This window comes from Schistocerca cancellata, chromosome 2, assembly GCF_023864275.1.
Source record: "Schistocerca cancellata isolate TAMUIC-IGC-003103 chromosome 2, iqSchCanc2.1, whole genome shotgun sequence".
Lineage (NCBI taxonomy): Eukaryota > Metazoa > Arthropoda > Insecta > Orthoptera > Acrididae > Schistocerca > Schistocerca cancellata.
This window is the reverse complement of record NC_064627.1, coordinates 300,594,641-300,617,439: the sequence shown is the minus strand read 5'-3', so window position 1 is coordinate 300,617,439 and position 22,799 is coordinate 300,594,641. Positions and strand designations below refer to the sequence as shown.

At 41.5% G+C, this 22,799-nt stretch overlaps 1 protein-coding gene across 2 annotated transcripts in view; it reads left to right on the top strand.

The window, feature by feature from the left end:
- Positions 1-5,896: 5,896 nt before the first annotated feature.
- The window catches only part of LOC126161673 (beta-galactoside alpha-2,6-sialyltransferase 2), an 82,304-nt gene continuing 65,401 nt past the window's right edge, over positions 5,897-22,799 (top strand). Inside the window, exon 1 of one of the 2 annotated variants that reach the window (XM_049917677.1) lies at positions 5,897-6,857. In XM_049917677.1, coding sequence (XP_049773634.1) covers positions 6,119-6,857 — 739 coding nt within the window. In that variant the 5' untranslated portion in view covers positions 5,897-6,118. Of the gene's footprint in view, positions 6,933-22,799 lie in introns of both variants that reach the window. The other variant, XM_049917676.1, reaches the window with a different exon arrangement.

Sequence of the window (22,799 nt, the reverse complement as noted above, 5' to 3'; positions counted from 1 at the left end):
AAGCTTATAGCTGAAATTTTCCATTTATGTTGAAAGCCTATGGAAAACGCACGCCGAAGAATATTGTGCGCCTTCCTGTGTGAATTTCGCAGTTAATTTGGAATATGTTCCATACTGGAGGATACGTTCTGGGATACGAATAATCAAGTTCCGAGTTATTTAAAAAGCGACCTACACGAAATTGGCGAATTGACGCTGCAGATAGCGCTGATATTCTGTTTCCGTGCAACGAATATTCTTTGCGACTGCCCAGATTTACCTCAAATTATGAACTTACAGGGAACAGAAGAATGAAAATAAGGCAAGAAACCAAGATTTTGTGCTTCACTGTTAGTGAAAATAAAGAGTATTCACAGGCCAAGGACAGAAATGTTCAGTTCATTCCCTGCCGAGAAAGTCTTCCACCTACTCATATCTTCACTCTTAACAATTCATAGTGTTCGATTATAGACATAATTTGATAAGATTCTGATAACAAACTGTCACGTTTACGAGATTTACGCATCAGAAAAGGATGTGATTTTTTGCATTTCAGCAATAATTTGTTTCCTGTATGTCGTATTGTGATGTTACTCACAACATTATTTCTGTTGTCTAAGCCTTATCTTAACAGTAGTGCAATTGTATGTAGATAGTTGACGGGGATTCTTTGATTTCTGTCTTAAAACTGATGCATGGAACTTGCTATGCAGTTTCTTACTGGATATTAGTCGTCTCTCTTTCCAGTGTGACCTCGTTCGGCCTTTCAGCATTTCCGCAAAACTCTGCCGTGAGTCACACAAACCTTTGACCTGTTGTCCTGCCCTTCTTGGGTAGCTCTCTACATTTCCTGTCTGCCTAACCTGATAAGGATCTCATACACCCCGGAAGTTTTGCAATGTAGGTCCTAGAAACGTTTTACAAACAACCCCTTCGTAGATAAGCTGAAATTTCACCTTATACTACCAAAGAAAAAAAGGAATACAAACGTCTCAAAAATGATATCGACAGGAAGTGCAAAATGGCTAAGCAGGGATGGCTAGAGGACAAATGTAGGATGTAGAGGCTTGTCTCACTAGGGGTAAGATAGATACTGCCTACAGGAAAATTAAAGAGACCTTTGGAGAGAAGAGAACCACATGTATGAATATCAAGAGCTCAGATGGCAACCCAGTTCTAAGCAAAGAAGGGAAGGCAGAAAGGTGGAAGGAGTATATAGAGGGTTTATACAAGGGCGATGTACTTGAGGACAATATTATGGAAATGGAAGAGGATGTAGATGAAGACGAAATGGGAGATAAGATACTGTGTGAAGAGTTTGACAGAGCACTGAAAGACCTGAGTCGAAACAAGGCCCCGGGAGTAGACAACATTCCATTTGAACTACTGATGGCCTCGGGAGAGCCAGTCATGACAAAACTCTACCATCTGGTGAGCACGATGTATGAGACAGGCGAAATACCCTCAGACTTCAAGAAGAATATAATAATTCCAATCCCAAAGAAAGCAGGTGTTGACAGATGTGAAAATTACCGAACTATCAGTTTAATAAGTCACAGCTGCAAAATACTAACGCGAATTCTTTACAGACGAATGGAAAAACTGGTAGAAGCCGACCTCGGGGAAGATCAGTTTGGATTCCGTAGAAATGTTGGAACACGTGAGGCAATACTGACCTTACGACTTATCTTAGAAGAAAGATTAAGAAAAGGCAAACCTACATTTCTAGCATTTGTAGACTTAGAGAAAGCTTTTGACAATGTTAACTGGAATACTCTCTTTCAAATTCTGAAGGTGGCAGGGGTAAAATACAGGAGCGAAAGGCTATTTACAGTTTGTACAGAAACCAGATGGCAGTTATAAGAGTCGAGGGGCATGAAAGGGAAGCAGTGGTTGGGAAAGGAGTAAGACAGGGTTGTAGCCTCTCCCCGATGTTATTCAATCTGTATATTGAGCAAGCAGTAAAGGAAACAAAAGAAAAATTCGGAATAGGTATTAAAATTCATGGAGAAGAAGTAAAAACTTTGAGGTTCGCCGATGACATTGTAATTCTGTCAGAGACAGCAAAGGATTTGGAAGAGCAGTTGAACGGAATGGACAGTGTCTTGAAAGGAGGATATAAGATGAACATCAACAAAAGCAAAACGAGGATAATGGAATGTAGTCAAATTAAGTCGGGTGATGCTGAGGGAATTAGATTAGGAAATGAGACACTTAAAGTAGTAAAGGAGTTTTGCTATTTAGGGAGTAAAATAACCGATGATGGTCGAAGTAGAGAGGATATAAAATGTAGACTGGCAATGGCAAGGAAAGCGTTTCTCAAGAAGAGGACTTTGTTAACATCGAGTATAGATTTAAGTGTCAGGAAGTCGTTTCTGAAAGTATTTGTATGGAGTGTAGCCATGTATGGAAGTGAAACATGGACGATAACTAGTTTGGACAAGAAGAGAATAGAAGCTTTCGAAATGTGGTGCTACAGAAGAATGCTGAAGATAAGGTGGGTAGATCACGTAACTAATGAGGAGGTACTGAATAGGATTGGGGAGAAGAGAAGTTTGTGCCACAACTTGACTAGAAGAAGGGATCGGTTGGTAGGACATGTTTTGAGGCATCAAGGGATCACAAATTTAGCTTTGGAGGGCAGTGTGGAGGGTAAAAATCGTAGAGGGAGACCAAGAGATGAATACACTAAGCAGATTCAGAAGGATGTAGGTTGCAGTAGATACTGGGAGATGAAGAAGCTTGCACAGGATAGAGTAGCATGGAGAGCTGCATCAAACCAGTCTCAGGACTGAAGACCACAACAACAACAACTACCAAAGAACGGAAGGTTACTGTAGTGGACTGACCCGATAGCCAATCCACTAGGACGGGTAGCCGAAAGGCACACGTTTAAGCTCACGCAGGCTGGCGTGAGGTCTGGAAAATGACAAGGAATTATAGTAGCCAAAAATAGTACATAGCTTCTGGAATACTTAACTTTAATTCATAATTGGTGAACATCGGTCTGACGGTACAGGCATCCATAGATAAATAACAAATGTGAATGGCGCCTTCCTAGGTCGTAGCAAATGACGTAGCTGAAGGCTATGCTAACTATCGTCTCGGCAAATGAGAGCGTATTTGTCAGCGTAGCTTCGCTAGCAAAGTCGGCTGTACAACTGGGGCGAGTGCTAGGAAGTCTCTCTAGACCTGCCGTGTGGCGGCGCTCGGTCTGCAATCACTGACAGTGGCGACACGCGGGTCCGACGTATACTAGCGGACCGCGGCCGATTTAAAGGCTACCACCTAGCAAGTGTGGTGTCTGGCGGTGACACCACAGTTACTACTTTTTTTTAATTCAAAATTGAACCTATTTGATCGTTAAATTTCATATATTCACTCACTGTTTGTCCAAGATTTTTATACACTATGACTCCGGGTGTGGCGGCCGGGGTGGCCGAGCGGTTCTAGGCGCTACATCTGGAACCGCGCGACCGCTACGGTCACAGGTTCGAATCCTGCCTCGGGCATGGATGTGTGTGATGTCCTTAGGTTAGTTAGGTTTACGTAGTCCTAAGTTCTAGGGGACTGATGACCTGAGAAGTTAAGTCCCATAGTGCTCAGAGCCATTTGAACCATTTGAAACTCCGGGTGTGACCCATTAATCTTTCTATTTTTGGTGAAGTGCGCAACTTTTAGTGAAAATTTGATAGACATTGGTGCCCTCTTTGTTTGATTATACTCCTGATGGACGAAGACACGTATCAGGTCAAAATCAGTAAATTATACACGCCAGACAAACAATATAACAACTGAGGTGCTATCACATTTCCCTGGAAGGTCGCGAAGTGCTTTTGTGTCTTTTCAGGAGGTGATGCTCCACAGCTCATAGATATTGGAAAAACGTCACGATTACCGCTTCGAACTGCTGATAAACTTCTTTATTTAACAGCTAGTTCCGCTCAGCAGACCATCATCAGGTTCTCAAAAGCAATTAAGCTTTATACTAGACGAATATAAAATCATTAACGTCAAATAAAACCATGAATTTGTAAGGTTGTCATTTCGCAATATAAATTACATTATCAACTATGCTAGGCAGCACGCTCTTTCATAGCGTTAACGCCGACTGCTGATGTAACACGGAAGAGTGCACTGCCTAGCAAAGTTGACTTAAATAAGAAGCGTCCATCGGCCAGTCAGGGCCTATTATCACATAATCTCAAATACAAGTTAACGGCGGCCAACTTGCTACCATCTGTGTGCGCACATCACGCCCAGACAACTCAAATCACGTGGAGTAGAAATTGCGCAGATGTAAGAAGTGTACAAATGTGGAAATTGGAGTCGAAGTAGAGCACAACAGCTCAGATGTAAGGACACCAGTAACATCTGCGCAGACAAATTGTTACATGTGGACTGGAAATCCATGAAAATATGGTGCGAAACGTGTTTGAGTCAGCTGTGTGTTCAATCTGTTTTCTCGGCTCTGCGTGCACATGAAATTCTAAAATGACTGATATGCATCTTTGCTGTAAAGACTTCATTCTGAATTTATTGAAAAACATGTGAGCCAATCACGTTTGTGGAAAAATAAGAGCAAGCATTGCAGTTATCGGCTTTTCACAGCTACTTAAAATTCTTTGATAGAGAAGAGCAGTTGACCCAACAGCAAACAGCTGTAGTGAGCTGTTTACCATTTCCTACTGAAAAGGAAAAGAGCGTATGGCATCGTTAGCCGGGAGGCCTCTATTCGAGGAAGTTCGGCCGCCAAGTGCAGGTTTTATTTCATTCTACGCCACATTAGACGACTTGCGCGCCGGTAATCAGGATGAATTGATGAGGAGGACAACTGAACACTCAGTACCCGAGCGGAGAAAATCTCCAGCCCGGCCGGGAATCGAACCCGGCCCAGCTTGCATGGGTGTCGAGCACGTTACCACCCAGCTACGCAGGACACTGGCTGCTGAAATTCTTTACTACACCGACACATGACGAAGCAGCAGATTTGCGGCGATTTGTGTCATAATCAGGCAAATAGTTCCTTGTGGACCGACCTTAACTGTCGTACAAAGTAGTATCACTAAGACGAGAAAGCACAAAAATTTGCATACCACAATATCGTGCTATTCTAGAAGCCTATCGAAAGTAGATACGTAATTAAACACTGTGCTCGTGGTTGTGTTCGGTTTGTATACGGATCTGCTACTTGTCTTAAATACATTGCCTATAGGCTATTAGTGGAACTTTTATTACATTATTTACAGAAGCATATTTGATGATATCAACAGTGAACTGCCGATAATTTTCTTATTCAGACAGTATTGTATAGATCGGCAACAAATGCGATCGAATGCTGCCTAAAAAATTTCTTCATGCCGCATTTTTCATAATTTGTACTGCTAAAATATTATGGCAAACATAAAAAAATACCAATGCGTAATTTGAATCAGTGCAGCGAACTTTAAACAAACCTATCGCGAAAGTGCGTCGCGCAGCGCTTTTCTTTATGCATCTGTTCGCATTCATACAAAGTCTGCATCAGGGTTGCCAAGCGACAAGGTTCACTTCGGGATACTTGTTGAATTTATATATTCATATTGTAGTTGCAATCTACGCACAACTATTATATTCGAAAACTGCCTGCCTATACATGAACAAAATAGAAGTTTCTCGCCATACATCGACAACAAAATTAACAAAGTTTGGAAAGATACGTGAATCAACATTTATAATTCTAAGAAATTCATTTTTATAGTTTTGTGTGCCGGATTTTACTGGAATGCGTTATGATATACAAGCCACGATCTTACAAGCTCCCCGTATACAAGACTTCCGAGTTTGATGGTTTTTTGTTATGTTAGTGGAATGTCTTTGAGGCCAAAGATCATAAGATTCATGTGCTGTCAAAAATTGAATTAGTCTGCTAATGGGATGTAGTGTTTTGTAGTTGTTGGCATTAGAATCACATGTAATAGGCATTGTTGTTTTGTCTTCCGCAGTATTTAGGCTGTGTCATTTTTATAACAAATTTATTTGCTTTAGGTTATTTTTAATTAAAGCTGTGCGGGAAGTTTACGCCAGAGTACCGCACTGCTGTTGATTATAAAATGTGTATATAATTTTAAGAAAGACTAGTACTCGTCAAATTCGCAGTATGAGAGCGATTGCTGTATCTGTGTGGATATTTATAAATTTGGTTTTTATAGGAATGTGTGGCTATATTTATTTATTGTGGTCACAATACTGGCAATATGTGGAAAGACAGCATAATCAGTTAGCTGGTATTATTAACAATAATCACAACATTTATAGCAGTAATGGTCAGATCTATTTTTATTATCACGGTTCGTCAGAAACTATTTCAATGGGAGTCAGCTCTAACAGAGAGAATCAAACTGTCAAAAATTATGTAACAAATAAGAGTTCTCCAAGACACCACTTAAGAAGCAGAGCAAATAAAACGTCGACTACAGTCATTAAAAAATATAGTCAACCACGGTTTCCTAAACTCCGAGGTATGGACACAGACGTAGAGAGCCAAGGACCGAGGTGCAGCGGTGACTCTTCAGAATGCCTTGCTTCATCAGACTTACCGTTGGTAAATGACAAACTCTCAGCAAGGGTTGCCACATATAAAAGTCAACTCGTAGTTCAACTTCGTCGAGTTTTGTTGGAAGAGAGTAGCGTTTTTAAAGCTCGTGGAGATGGTAATAACCCTTACAATGTTCAATATGCTGGCCCAAGAGGGTCATACCAAGGCAAAAGTGTTCACGAATTAGTTTGTGAGCTGCAGAACAAAGTAAAAATCCGAACTCTTTCAGAGAATGATGAACCCTTTTCAACACTTGGTCTTAGTAAGCAGTTTCCAGATGAACCTCTTTTAGGAAAACCAGGCAAGCATTTCAACACATGTGCAATTGTTACTAATGCTGGCTCTTTAGATGGATCAGGACTTGGTAACTTTATAGGTGAGACTATTAGGCAAATTTTATTCCTCTGCATGGATCTGGTAAATGTTGTATTAGATTGTAGATTTAGTTTCATGCATCTTCAATCAATTCCCCTGGCAGACAGTACTTCATTAAAGTTCGACTAGTGCTTTGTAGATTTGGCACATTAAATATGCTTTGTATCATATATATTTTTTTGTGTCAAGGAACCGCATAAGCACAATGTGAATGAAGTGCCTAGTTCTGTAGGATATGATGTAGAAGAGTGTACTCTTGAAATACCACGTGATTTGATTACATTGTAGATTGAATTTATAATGTGACATGGTTAATGTGTATAGCCCTTTTCCTGTCCAATATGAAACTTGACAGTCAAGGCAGTGTTTTAGCATTGTTAGAAATCATATTGACTTCTGTCATTGTGTTGCTGGCAATGTGTGTATTCTATGGCAGTATGGTACTCATATTAATAGGAGTGCAAGAGCCTCCATATTTTGGGATTAACAATTTAGTTGTGTAGTGAAAATTCCAGATATTGATGTGAGTTTGTACACTATTATTAGTGTATAGTTTATGTGTAGTTATCCCAATATAAAGCTGAATGAGCCACTATCTGTCCTAGTAAAAAAGTGAGACATTACGTCTAACAGGATAATGCCCTGTAAATCATTGTGGTTTCAAAGAAACTTCCATATTGACAATGCTTCACTTCCTGGTTCCCTGTGGGATACTACAAATGATGGATTTATGTTTCATTGTCTACATTTGTTGTATCTTATCAATGAATATTTTCTTTCATTTAAAATCAGATCCATTGCTGTCTGTAAGGGAGCCATTACAATGGAAATAACTCAATCCTGGATCAGTTTATTCTTCTTCAGGAACTGTGAACTATTAGTTATTTGGTTATTGGTTTTCTGAATCATTCTTGTATAAAATGTGACATGGTAATGTGTAGTAATTAATTGTGTTGAAGGGCAAACCATTTTATGTCGTCAGGGACAACATGGAATGCAGGAGAATGTATTACAATATTGAAACTTCCTGGCAGATTAAAACTGTGTGCCTGACCGAGACTCGAACTCGGGACCTTTGCCTTTCGCGAGCAAGTGCTCTACTATCTGAGCTACCGAAGCATGACTCACGCCCGGTCCTCACAGCTTTACTTCCACCAGTACCTCGTCTCCTACCTTCCAAACTTTACGGAAGCTCTCCTGCGAACCTGGAAACATCCCCCAGGCTGTGGCTAAGCCATGTCTCCGCAATATCCTTTCTTTCAGGAGTGCTAGTTCTGCAGGTTCGCAGGAGAGCTTCTGCAAAGTTTGGAAGGTAGGAGACGAGGTACTGGCGGAAGTAAAGCTATGAGGACCGGGCGTGAGTCGTGCTTCGGTAGCTCCGATGGTAGAGCACTTGCCCGCGAAAGGCAAAGGTCCCGAGTTCGAGTCTAGGTCGGGCACACAGTTTTAATCTGCCAGGAAGTTTCATATCAGCGCACACTCCGCTGCAGAGTGAAAATCTCATTCTATTACAATATTACTACAATTTCACTTCTCTCTCTCTCTCTCTCTCTCTCTCTCTCTCTCTCTCTCTCTCTCTCTCTTCCCCCCCCCCCCCCCCCAATCAATTTTTGACAATGTAATGTAACTGAATGGATAAAAGATCTGCTCACCAAGTGACAGCAGAACACGTACATAAAAAAGGTCTTTCCTTCTCAACCTGTCAACACTTCTGACACATGGTTCTGAATGACTTTTCCTGTTTTCTAGACCTCTCCAGTTCTTTTCCTTCACCCTTCTTGCTTCCCCAATAAACCTGCCAGAAGAAGAAAGCACAGGCTCTGAAACGTTGCATAATGATGACCTTTTTTTATGTGCATGTTCTACTGCTGCTTGGTGAGTAGATTTTTTATCTATTCAGGGTCTGCTCTTCGTGTCATTAGTAATATCGAAATCGAGAAAATAGTGTGTTAACATATACTTAGGTTACTTTCATTCACAAATACCTTATGGGGTAATCCATATTTTGAAAATAAACATTTTCATTGTGTATGAGTGTACAAAATGTAAATGTACTGCCTGAAGCCTTATTGAAGAGACAGTGTGATTAAAGTTTCACAAGAAATATTTCTTACAAATAATTGAATCTTAAAAGGAGTAAAATTGTCCACAGCAACAATGTGAACAGAAAAGGGATATGGTATTTGGCTTTGGCTCAAAATGTGTATGAAGTTATAACCAAACTGTCCGATCTCGTACCCTGTTCTGTAACATGATAGATTAATTGCAAAGTTACCTGTAAAACTGATAGCATGTTAGCTGTTCTTCCGTTGGTTCTTAGTAGAACAACATTATAATAAATGAAAAGCACTATATTGCTTGTGTTCTGTGGGTTTAATTTATTGCATCAATTGGTTTTTCAGTGTACAAGGCCTTCATCAGACTTTAAAGACTTTTAAGCCAAAAAACTAGTTAATGCAGTTAATTAATCCTGTAGAACATAAGCAATATAATGCTTTTCATTTATTATTCAAACTGAAAGCATTTCTTTAGATGGTCTTTTAATTTTGTTTGGACTAATTTTTAGTTGTAAATTTGTAGAATGATGTGCAAAATAACCACATACGTATTACTATTGACATCTCTCTTCATTTTCATCTACAAACCCAATAGTGATTAAGGGTCATATTTTCTAAAACTGCTTCTGGGTGATTTTATTGTAGACATAGAGAAATTAATTCTGCAACCCCTTTTCTTTTGTTTACTTTCAGTTTTGATGGTCAGTAATAGGTTTTGTTTTTGTTTGTTGCTATTGTCTGGGGAGTGGCAGTAGTTACTACATAATTATTTTAATACAAATTATTTCTCATAGCAATCACTATGAGAAGAACAAACTTATGAGTCTATAAATGCAACTGGTTTAACCCTAATTACAGATTCTAATGTTGTTTTATGAGCAAAGTAAATCCTTATGGTGTATATAATTTCTTCGTACACATAACTTACCTTTACTCATCTGCTGCCGAACTATTGAGATGTCCCTATATTTGTACCAGGGGGTGGTCGCACCTTCCAGCTGTCTGCTTCTTTTGTGAGTGGGGAGCATAGTAGTGGTGATCAGAAATTGCACTTGAATCTCTGCATGGACAGTCTTGAGTCATCTTGCATACTGGCCACTATCAGATGTGCTCTGGGCGTGTAATTGCTAACAAAGTATTCTACACTGAATTCAGGTGATAATTCTTGTCCCTGTTTAACGGATTCTCTTGTGTCGTTGTTTGTATCATTTGTAATACTTCTCCAGTCAACATTTGTTGGTCACAGTAACTTTGTGTTTCCAAAGTCAAATGAGTGTTCTTAATTTAGGCTGTGCTCTATCCCAGATATATAGACCTGATGTGTGCCTTGCACCATTTTGAGACACAGAGCTGTGTTTAACTGATGTTGGCATCAACATTCATTGTAAACAAGTCTATAAAAATAAAGAGTCCAAAAGAATCTTTCCAATAGGCATGAAAGCCCATGTTAGTAGCTATAACATAGAGTGTGACAAGCAGAGTCTGCATCATGAGATGGGTCAAGAATGCCCTTGCAAAGATTCAAGATTCGAGTGCACACTCTGTCCTGACCCCCCCCCCCCCCCCCATCTTTCCCCCTCCCCCTTGTCCCCAGTTCCCTTCTCACATGCCAGCCACAGAATATCCACCCAGGCAGAAGATGCAGCTGCCTCACTAGTATAAATATAGGGACATCAGGAACATTTTGACACTTCACCAGGTGGTGGTGGTGGTAAGAAGTCTGACTGGAAACCCAAGAACTTTAGCCCTACACATGTTGCAGCACCTATTGTAACTCAATGCTTTGTTAACTAGACAAGAGTATATCATTAGAAATGGTATAGTATAGTGTGTTTACGTTGTTGTTTTTTATTTTATTTTTTAAATTGTGGACAATCATGGAAATCTGATCTGTTCAAAGAAAAGGCAAATGTTGGAGTATGTTTCATCACATGAATTCTTACCTACACAAGAGACGACTTAGAAAATTCCCATCCGAATTGTCCTTGATTAGTGTTCTTCAGTGTGTGACCCTACAAAATTTTCATCATGGGTAAATTAGTGAATCAGAGACCTTTTCAGAAGGTTGCAATGGCAGATAAAATAAAAAGCAATTTTGAATTGGAAAATTCACCACACTTGATAACTTCAGTGACTGAGAGATTATGTACTTTTTGGCATATGCTACATAGTGTTTTGCAGGAGCACACGAACTACATTCTCCTTTTTACCTTCTCCATTCTCCGTTTTCTTTTTCTGTGTGATGTCCAAGAAATATATGGAACATTGTCTCACTGTAATTATCATGGGACAATTGTAAATGTATTCTGTAGATCTGTGAACTCTCACTGGATGTGCAACATGTTAAGATTATGGGTCTAACTCTTCAGTTTTAGATTGAATTTTAATTACATACTAGACAAATTTTCAAGATACTACTATGGTATTAAATCTAATTGTGTTGAGCAGCCTAGCTTCAGTTTCTCTTGTAGTGTAGTACTGTGTGAAGTAATATCATGTGCACACAAATATATAAATATCGTTCGACATAGATGTCAATTGGCTATCTGTGTGAGTTACCAGATGCACTGATGTCAATAGTAAATTATTCCTTCAGAGACTTTTACAGTTTTTATGTGTGTTCTTACCTTACCAACAAGAAATAGCTTTTAGTTCAGATGCATTTTATCTATATGAAGTCTGTGTATCGTCAAGGCATGAACTTTCTATTTCTATGCAGAGAATTCAACTCCTTCGGCAAACTCAATAAAGAGACAGTTCACATATGGCGTAAATCATTTCATGCACCTAGAGGCTAGGCCTATATGACAAATCCAGCAGTATGATCACAGTAGTGACTCCAACGTGATCTAGCATGCAAGAGGTGCAACTATGCTGGATCTGGTATGATGGATTTCTTGGGGGCGATAATTTGCTCAGTTTAAAGACTTTTAATGTATTTGCCCCCATTCTGGTAAAACAACCTGGCACTATGGTTCACACAAATGGAAGCCAGATTCCTCTGTGTGGGTATTATGACAGGCTCCACTTAATTTGCCATGGTTTTTAGTCAGCGGGAGAACAGTTACGCTGCTGGAATGGAAGATGTGATCACCACACCCCTTGGAGGTGACGAGTATGAAAAGCTTAACTCAGAATTGATACGATTGGTTTCCACTTCACAAGAGGAATGCCTCCAGCAAGTGTCAAAAGAAGAGGGTATTGGGGGCCAAAAATCTCCACAATAGTTACAGCATTTGTGCAGCAAGTTGGACACTTAAACTGAGTCTGATAACGTGCTGCGCACATTGCGGAGCAGCTGCTTCCTGTAATAGCATAGCAGCTGGAGATTCCTTTGGTGCATCAGTCACTATATGTCACAGTGTGTTGACTGTCAAATAATCCAGTACCATTGACGATGTTCTCTTCCCTGACTGGTGCACCAGCTGTGATGTTTCATGGCCTAACATAAACCATGCTCACATGAGCAGATTATGGACAATCTAACAGCTATGGTCGAGGCCCTCACCAAGTGAATCAATGAATTGCTGTCCTGATGTGACAGAAGCGACAGCAGAAACCAGTACTGCAGGAGGTCTAGAAGTCATTCCTCCACTACCTCGTTGAATAACAAGACAAGAACAACACTCTGTTCACTGGTATCACTGAAGATTTTGGGACCAGGCACACAAGTGCATATTGCCATGCACGTACCAAAGTGCCTGTGATGATCGGACGTAAGCACTACCTCTGATTGCCATGTGTCTTTCCAGTGTTCGTGACTGGAAATTGGGCTACAAATGTTTAATGGATACTACATCAGACTTTTGTATCTTGACCCAGAGACTGATATGTTATCATAGACCAGCAGCCTTATTCCATCTGTTAGCCATGAACAACTCTTCAGTACTAATCTATGGCACCCAGCGTATGGAATTAGACCTGGGGCTGCTCTGTCTGTTCATGAGGGATTTTATGATCATGGATGTCTCTGAGCCCATCTTCGGTGCTGATTTGTTGGCGTAATACCATGTGCTACTGGACATGGAAAATGTGCAATTGGTGGTCAGTGTAACTGGCCTGGTGACTTCTGGCTTCTGTCACTGCACTGTGGTGCACTCAGCCGAAGTTGTGCAGGCAGATGTTGGGGAATACATGTGCCTTCTACAGTGGTTCCTGGCCTTGACGTGACCCCCACGAGCACTGGAAGAGGGATGTCATGATACTGTAAATCATAATAAGATCACAGACAGCCTTGTAGTTTCCTGTTGACCACAAAGTCTGGATACAGATTGGTTAGTGATCGCAAAGGCAGAATTTAATGCCATGCAGAGAGAGGGGATTATAGTCCCATTCAGTAGTCCACGGTCCTCTCCCTGGTGCCAAAGAAAGATGGTGCATGGAATCCATGCCGGGATTACTTGGCCCTCAATGGCCAGTTGGTGCTAGAATGATATTCTGTTCCTCTGCTGCATGATTACTATTATACATTATGTGACATGACAATTTTTATTCTACAAGACTGTGTTAAGGTGTATACACAGATATCCATAGTGGAAGAAGACATTCCAGAAACTGCAATCATCACCCCATTTGGATTTTTGAGATTCTGTATACGACATTCGGCTCGCAAAATGCCGCACAAACATGGCAACAGTTTGTGGATGCAGTACCACAAGGACTATCCTTCTATTTCATGTACTTAGATGACATTCTCATCTTCTCGTCGGAACAACATGAGCAACACCTGAAAGAGGTCTTGGAATGGCTAAATAAATATGGCATGATACTGAACACATCCAAGTGTTTTTTTGGATAACCACAGATTGATTGTTTAGAGCACCAAATTTCGTCCAAGGGCTCACTTCCTTAGCTTGGAAAGCTGAAAGCCATTTTGTAGATCACAAGCTCATGTAATGTTCGGGAGCTACGACATTGGCCACAAGCAGCAGCATTACGAGAACCTTTTACCACAGAACTTGTCAGACCAATTCCCTAATTCAGTGGACTAATGCCATGAGTGTGGCCTTTGAAGCGGCGAAAGCACACCTTGCACGGGCAGTCGACTTCAGTCAAGTAGCAATTGGGGCTGCTCTACAAGAGTTCCATCAGGGCACGTGCCAACCTTTGGCCTTCTACTCCCATAAGCTGTCATCATCATGGCAGAAGTGGAGCACTTATGATCGGAAATTCCTCGCAATATATGAGGCAACAAATACTTCCACTTACATCTGGAAGCAGGGAATTTCATGATTTTTACAGAGTATAAGCCAATATATATGCATTTCAGCAGATCAACAATTGCTCACTTCTCATGTTTTGAACAGCTCAAGCACTATAGATTTCATATGATTTTCCGAGGCACAGAAATCTGACCAAGAGCTTCAAAACTATCTCAACAACCTGTTGACAGCCATAGAATTGAGGTTAGTCGATGTGTCTGGTACAAAAGCCAAAATATACTGTGACCTCTTGAATGGAAAGCCAAGGTCCTTATTGCTGGTAGTGTTTCACAAGCCCATCGACAACAAGTTGCACAACTTAAGTCATCCTGGTGTTAGGTCAACAGTTTGCCCAGTCTCCTACCATTTTGTGCAACCAAGAATACAAAAAGACTGCCATGAGCGGAACAAGATCGACCGTCACGCACGTGCACCAGTTGGGGAATTTTCCGATAACTAAAACACGATACCCTTACTATGACTGACTGTTTTACACCTAGCTGTAAGCATTCGAATTGTGTAACACGTCTGCAGAAATGTTGGCATCTGCTTTCACATCAAGTTGGATTTTTCAGTTTGGTTGCTGCTGTACATGATGACAGATTGTGTCCGCCAATTTCAGTTGGACCTGTTGTCCCAACTAACAGAGTTCTGTGGCACAGTGCACCATAGGACCACCAGTTACCAACTGGGCAGTAACTGTGCTGGCACCACTCACTCAAAGTGGCAATCAGGAGCCAAGTTTCAGATTGGATGTAACCACTACCAATGATATTATTGGGCCTCCAGGTGGCAAATAAACCCAATTTAGACATCTCAACAGCAGAACTTGTTCACAGCGAATCCCTGTGCCTACCTGGAGAGTTTGTAGAAGCACAACCGTTGCAGTTACCTGATATCAATCATAGCAACTTCGACTGGGGGAATGTGTCACCTGCTTCAAGGCATGGCATGCCTGTTACATAAGTTCATCAGGACCTGTGCTCTGCACAGATGGTGTCAGACCTTTGCTGCAACCACCGTACACTGCCTGCACACAGTGTGTTGCAACAGGGGAATGCACCTTCAAGGTATTGGTGAATGGCGAGACTATTACAGTCTCCATAGAAAGAGTAAAATCAGCATATGTTCCACGTGATGACTGACTATCCAATAGCCAACCACCACACCCACCAGCACCATCACCAGCACTAACATCAACACCATCACCAACTATTTCAGAACTGTCATTGACAAGTACAATGGGATCTGGACAACAAGTGCACTTTCTGGCATGCTACCTAGATGGTTCTCTGCTGATTAGTAGCCGAGGTGTAGTTGTCTTGCAGTTGTGGTGGCCCGGTGTAATGTTAAGCTCTCTCTATACAGCTTAACCGTTTTTGTGGACTTACTTGTTGAAGAATGCTGGTTCTGCTTTCTTGTAGCGTTGATGTCTTCTGCTAGCACTGGACGCTTCTCCGAAGATTTCACTTCTAGGAATGGGAAATTTCACTCTCGCGCTCTCTCTCTTCTTTTTTAAAAAATACGCTACTCTTGGAATATCATTCAGTGCACCAGAACATGACGTAAGCCCACACATTACCGCGCACCCAAAATCAGTTAATTACACATTTTTGAACACAATTAATACATAAGCTTTTATCGTGGCTGACTATCCACATCCAGTCCATGTACTCTCAACAGCAGTTCAATGTCTAATAAACAGTCACTTTTTCGAGTGTCTCCATATGTTTTTTAACAATACAATGCTACATTACTCTTTGCAGCCGGTCACGGAGCTTCCCGGCCGTATTTGCTCATTCTTAGCAGGTCGCGCTGAACACTTGCCAGCACCGACGAATTCTCCCTTCTAGTTTCACCTGCACAAACAATAAATGGGTGCAGTATCCCATGCTCATCCTTATGCCCTGCTTTAAAATAACGCGTGTTCGAAATGGCTGGAACACAAGTGTCTCCAGACTTTCGTAAAATTCTGGGGTCACTACACAGTGTAGTGCAATGCAGTGTCGAGATGTGCCATGCGCGTGCAAATAAGTATCGTTATGGCAGAGTTGTCAGTTACTTTTGAGTATCAGTCATGAGGGTTGCTAAAATTGGTGGTGCATTATTTCGAGCTGTCAGGGCGTTTTATGATTTTTATGTATGTTCTTACCTTAGAGACAAAAAATAGTCTGTAGTTCAGATACATTTTGTCTGTATGAATACTGTGTATTGTAAAGCCACAAGCTTGCTATTTCTTTGCTGAGAATTCAACTCCATAGGCGAATGCACAAAGAGACAGTTCGCATATTCAATACTTGGTCATTACACGCACCTACAGGCTAGATAACAAATAAGTTCGTGAAGAATCTAGCAGTACGACCACAAGTAAACTGAATTTGGATACTTCGAAGGTGAGATGTTACAAACAGATTGAAAGGCCCATTTCTCATCATGGAGCTCAAATTGTATGTATAAATACAGTTATGACATACACAACCTGCAATATTATTAAGTGATGACAATCTTACATACATTGCATTTATTTGACACTTGAGAAATTTGTGAAACTTTCAGGTAATTACATGTTGAATTTGGCATTTCCTGTTGGTGGTTTTGTTCCACCAACATAATTGTTAGAAACATAATGTGTAAGTGGTCTTAGTATTAAAGCTAATGGACTGAATTTTACATGATATGCGTGGATTCACATACTTTACTACTCTACCTACAATACACCAAGCCAAAAAAATAAAAAATAAAAAAAATCCAAGGAACACACCTTAAATACATTGAGTAGTTAAGTATGGAGCTAATCTTAATAAATAGGGATGTTATTTTGTTACATAGGTAAGTACTGTCAACTGCCTAATGGTTGCACTGTGAACATAAATTTAATCTCCCTGTTGCTAGTACTGAAGAGAAAAGTTTATTCAGAAAAAAATTCCAAAAGAGCTAGTGGTGTGCACTTAAGAGGTGCAATTTGTCTGTTCTATTTAAGTGACAACTCAGTAACTTGGAAATATTGACTGTTTGTACTTAACTGCGATTGCAGCTGCCGGAGGTAGTGGTCATGTGTTTGTCAGGTATGTTCACTTGTGTGAATGTGCACGTGTTTTCTTTGCTGAAGAGGGCTTTGGATGAAATCTATAATGTGTAACAATCTTTCCATTGTGCCTGTCTGCAACTCAGTGAGTCCTCTTTACAGTGATTGGCAATCGATGCTTTTCCTAATATTGTTGGTATTCCAACCTGAAGTTTCCATTGTTCAATTGTGCCTGATAGTTACTGTGTCACACTGTAAGATCTGCTGAGACTTTGTGGGTGATATAAAAATGAATGAAATATGTCAGGCTGTGATAAGGTGAATCGTAGCAGAGAATAAACACAATACAAACGTAGGACAGGATATTAATGCTGTCTATAGCTGAAAAATATTCTCATAATACTGATATCATATGCTAAAAGTTGAAAGTCATGGTGTTTGTATGTAGCTAGGAAAATAAAGGACCAAGAGACCCAGAACAGGATCATTAGGGACTACGTTGTATCAGACTGTGAGAGACCCTAGTCTGAGACAGTCGTTATTAGTCTGAGACAGTCGTTACTTTGAATTTTCGCTCAGCTTGCTGTTGGTGAGAAAGGAACTTGGGGAATTACTTGATGGGCTGATTATACTGAGTGGTTATAATGAAAATAATTATTGTCTTGCACTGAAACTTGGTAGATATGCTAATGCCGAACCAATTTACACTGGAAAAAAAAATTAGTTCAAATTTTAGCAATGAGGTGCAAATCTGGCACTGCACATAGTATGACTGTATGACATCTACACTGGCATTTGACAAGCCATAACACAATGGACAGTATGGTTATTTGGAAGAGAGACCGTGCACTGTTAGTGAACCTGTTTTATATGAAACCGCAGCAATTACAGTACTGTATCGACTGAGTATTGCCAACTAAAAGGTCTGAGAAGAGACCCAGTGTCATTAAATGGTTTAAAGAAGATTATAATGAAATTTGAAAACAATGCTGAGCTTGGTGTGGCACCTGGAAGAGGAAGGCATCATATTCCAGTGGAAGTTATTAACAAGGTTGCTGTTACTCTTACTGCCCATGCAGCACATGCCCCGGATAGTGCAAGTGCTCATTCAGTATCACAAGAATTGTCCATCCTCGGTCAACAGTCTGGAAAGTTTTGTAGTCTGTATTACACTGGTATCCTTACAAGATCCAGATGATGCAGCAACTGAAACATCATGATGTGCAGCAACTTTCTAAATTTGGTCTTCAGTTTCTGGCACAGATCAACGTTGTTGACATCTGACTGAGCAGTATTCTATGGAGTGATGAGGCACATTTTACATTACAGACCAAAGAGAATACACAGAACTTTCAAATTTGGGCTATTGTTAAACCAGATGTTGTGCACAAAGAGCCATTGTACTTGCCATATGTGGCTGTGTGGTGTGGATTCACAAGCACCCTTATTCTTGATCTGTACTTTGAAGAGGATACACCCAGAGGGGGCAAGATCTCTTCTACAACTTGTGATTCATGCTTTGAAAGAGTAGAACTGTGTGCAAATTACTGTTTCCATTCAAGATGTGGCAACACCTAATGTCACTTGCCCATGAAAGATCTGCTTAATGCAGCCTTTCACAAAAAGTGTTGTCTTCAGAGGTTTTCCAGATGAATGGCGTGCAAGATCACCTGATCTGAATCCATAAGGCTTTTGGATCTGGGGATATCTAAAAGAACGCATTTTCCAGGGACACATTCAGCCAGTACCTGATCTGAACCCGGTATACTGGAATACATTGCTCAGATTCCACCATAACTGCTGCAAGCAACTGTTGATTATGTCATTTTATGGCTGCAGCATATTGCCAGCATCTCTGGTTATGTCATTTTATGGCTGCAGCATGTTGCCAGCATCTCTGGTGCTCATGCTGAACAAATTGTGTAATCAGCGGTTACTAATAAAACTAACATAATGCATTTTCACTAGTTTTACCTTTTCTGCCAACGTCCCATTCCTAATCCATTACAAACAGAAACATTCTATACATCTTGTTACATTCACAGAGCCAGATTTGCACCTGGTGGCAAAAATTTGAACTAATTTTTTTGTGGTATAAATTAGTTCTGCTTCAATGCATTAATAATTACAGCCCACATTGGACCTTTGTGAATAGCTGCACTTTAATTATAACTGTCTGGTGCCTATGTGGCAACCCCCTCTCCCCCCCATGCCTTGCCTTGTCCCACCCCTGCCTCTCCTTCTCTCTTTCTCTTTTTAAAATAATTTATGATCAAGATAAAGGTTTTTGCCAGTTCACAGAAGATGCCTATTGGCTAAAACTATATGTTTAGAAATTTAAGAGCTCCATCAATTACAGAATAGTGTTTGTGCACCACAGCACTGAATCTTATCTCTCTTTACCAAGTTCATATACAATATGATGTTTTAGTAGTTCATATCATTCGGAACCATGCTCTTACATATTACATTGTTCTATTCCTTTTTTCCTTATATATGAGGGTTGGAAATTTAATAGTGGCAACTACACTCCTGGAAATTGAAATAAGAACACCGTGAATTCATTGTCCCAGGAAGGGGAAACTTTATTGACACATTCCTGGGGTCAGATACATCACATGATCACACTGACAGAACCACAGGCACATAGTCACAGGCAACAGAGCATGCACAATGTCGGCACTAGTACAGTGTATATCCACCTTTCACAGCAATGCAGGCTGCTATTCTCCCATGGAGACGATCGTAGAGATGCTGGATGTAGTCCTGTGGAACGGCTTGCCATGCCATTTCCACCTGGCGCCTCAGTTGGACCAGCGTTCGTTCTGGACGTGCAGACCGCGTGAGACGACGCTTCATCCAGTCCCAAACATGCTCAATGGGGGACAATTCCGGAGATCTTGCTGGCCAGGGTAGTTGACTTACACCTTCTAGAGCACGTTGGGTGGCACGGGATACATGCGGACGTGCATTGTCCTGTTGGAACAGCAAGTTCCCTTGCCGGTCTAGGAATGGTAGAACGATGGGTTCGATGACGGTTTGGATGTACCGTGCACTATTCAGTGTCCCCTCGACGATCACCAGTGGTGTACGGCCAGTGTAGGAGATCGCTCCCCACACCATGATGCCGGGTGTTGGCCCTGTGTGCCTCGGTCGTATGCAGTCCTGATTGTGGCGCTCACCTGCACGGCGCCAAACACGCATACGACCATCATTGGCACCAAGGCAGAAGAGACTCTCATCGCTGAAGACGACACGTCTCCATTCATCCCTCCATTCACGCCTGTCGCAACACCACTGGAGGCGGGCTGCACGATGTTGGAGCGTGAGCGGAAGACGGCCTAACGATGTGCGGGACCGTAGCCCAGCTTCATGGAGACGGTTGCGAATGGTCCTCGCCGATACCCCAGGAGCAACAGTGTCCCTAATTTGCTGGGAAGTGGCGGTGCGGTCCCCTACGGCACTGCGTAGGATCCTACGGTCTTGGCGTGCATCCGTGCGTCGCTGCGGTCCGGTCCCAGGTCGACGGGCACGTGCACCTTCCGCCGACCACTGGCGACAACATCGATGTACTGTGGAGACCTCACACCCCACGTGTTGAGCAATTCGGCGGTACGTCCACCCGGCCTCCCGCATGCCCACTATACGCCCTCGCTCAAAGTCCGTCAACTGCACATACGGTTCACGTCCACACTGTCGCGGCATGCTACCAGTGTTAAAGACTGCGATGGAGCTCCGTATGCCACGGCAAACTGGCTGACACTGACGGCGGCGGTGCACAAATGCTGCGCAGCTAGCGCCATTCGACGGCCAACACCGCGGTTCCTGGTGTGTCCGCTGTGCCGTGCGTGTGATCATTGCTTGTACAGCCCTCTCGCAGTGTCCGGAGCAAGTATGGTGGGTCTGACACACCGGTGTCAATGTGTTCTTTTTTCCATTTCCAGGAGTGTATTTATTTACAGCTCGTACAAAATAGACATGTGTTTCAAAGTTTTACTGACCTTCAAAGTAGTCACCAGCATTGTGTATAGCCTGTTGCCAGCGATGTGGAAGTCATAGGATACTCTAAGCAGTGCCAGTTGTGCTGACAGTTCGAGCGGCGTGTCTATTGCCCGACGAATTTGTAGCGGTTCTGAAGTGAATGCTGTGAAGTGATTCCTTCAGTTTAGAAATCGAGTTTAACACACGAGGGCTTAAGTCAGGGGAGTGCAGTAGGTGGTATAGCACTTAGCAGCCACATCAGTCAAGAAAATCAGTAACAATTTCCACTGTACGTGCTTGAGCATTGTCCTGCAAAATGATGGTCAGGTCCTGCAGAAAGTGTCATCACTTTTGTCTCTAAGCTGGTTGTAGGTTATGTTCCAAAAATGAACAGCATAGAGACAGAAGTGATGACACTTTCTGCAGGACCTGACCATCATTTTGCAGGACAATGCTCAAGCACGTACAAACAGTGCAAGCTGTTACTGATTTGCTTGAGTGATGGGGCTGCTAAGTGCTACACCATCTACTGCACTCCCGTGACTTAAGCCCTCTTAAGTTCAACTCAATTTCTAAACTGAAGGAAATAGTTCACAGAATTCGCTTCAGAACTGTTACAAATTCATCGGGTAGTATACCACGGCGCTCGAACTATCAACACAACTTTTACTGCTAAGAGTAACCTATGACTTCCACATTGCTGGCAACAGGTTATACATAATGGTGACTACTTCGAAGGTCAGTAAAACTTTGAAGCACTTACCTATTTTGTACGAGCTGTAAATAAATAGTTGCCACTATTAAAGTTCCAACCCTCATATTACATTGTTTTATTCCTTTTCCCGTAGGTTTCTCCAGAATGTATTCTGATTAGAGAATGTCAAACATAATCATGTTAAAGAATACCAAGGAATTTGGCCAGATTGTGAATCATATATTCCATTCATTTGTTTTTCGTTACATCAGTAGAGAGGCTGATCCCCTGAACCATGGTCCTTGTCAAGGTGTGCTAGCTTGCATGTCTCAATGATACAGATAGCTGTACTGTAGGTGCAAGTTAAATGGAGGAATGTCTGTGGAAGGGCCAGACTAACTTGTAGTTCCTGAAGAGAGGCAGCAGCTTTTAAATTATTTGCAGGGGCAACAGTCTGGTTGACTGACTGATCTGGCACTATAACATTAGCCAACATGACCTTGCTGTGTCAGTACAGCAAATGGCTGAAAGCAAGGGAAACTACAACTGTAATTTTTCCCGATGGCAATCCGCTCTACTGTGTGTTTAAATGATGATGCCATCCTCTTGGGTAAAATATTCCGGAAGTAAAATAGCCCCCATTTTGGATCCCTGCCCATGGACTACTCAGGGGGATGTCATTATCAGGAAGAACAAAACTGATGTTGTAAGGATTGGACTGTGGAATGTTAGATCTCTTAACTGGTTTGTGACATTAGTGAATTTAAAAAAGGAAATGGATAGGTTGAAATTATATTGAGAATTAGTGAAGTTCAGTGGTAGTATGACCAGGACTTGTAGACTTTTCAGTACAGGGTTATCAACACAAAATAAAATAGGGGTAACACATGATAAATAAGGAAATTGGAAT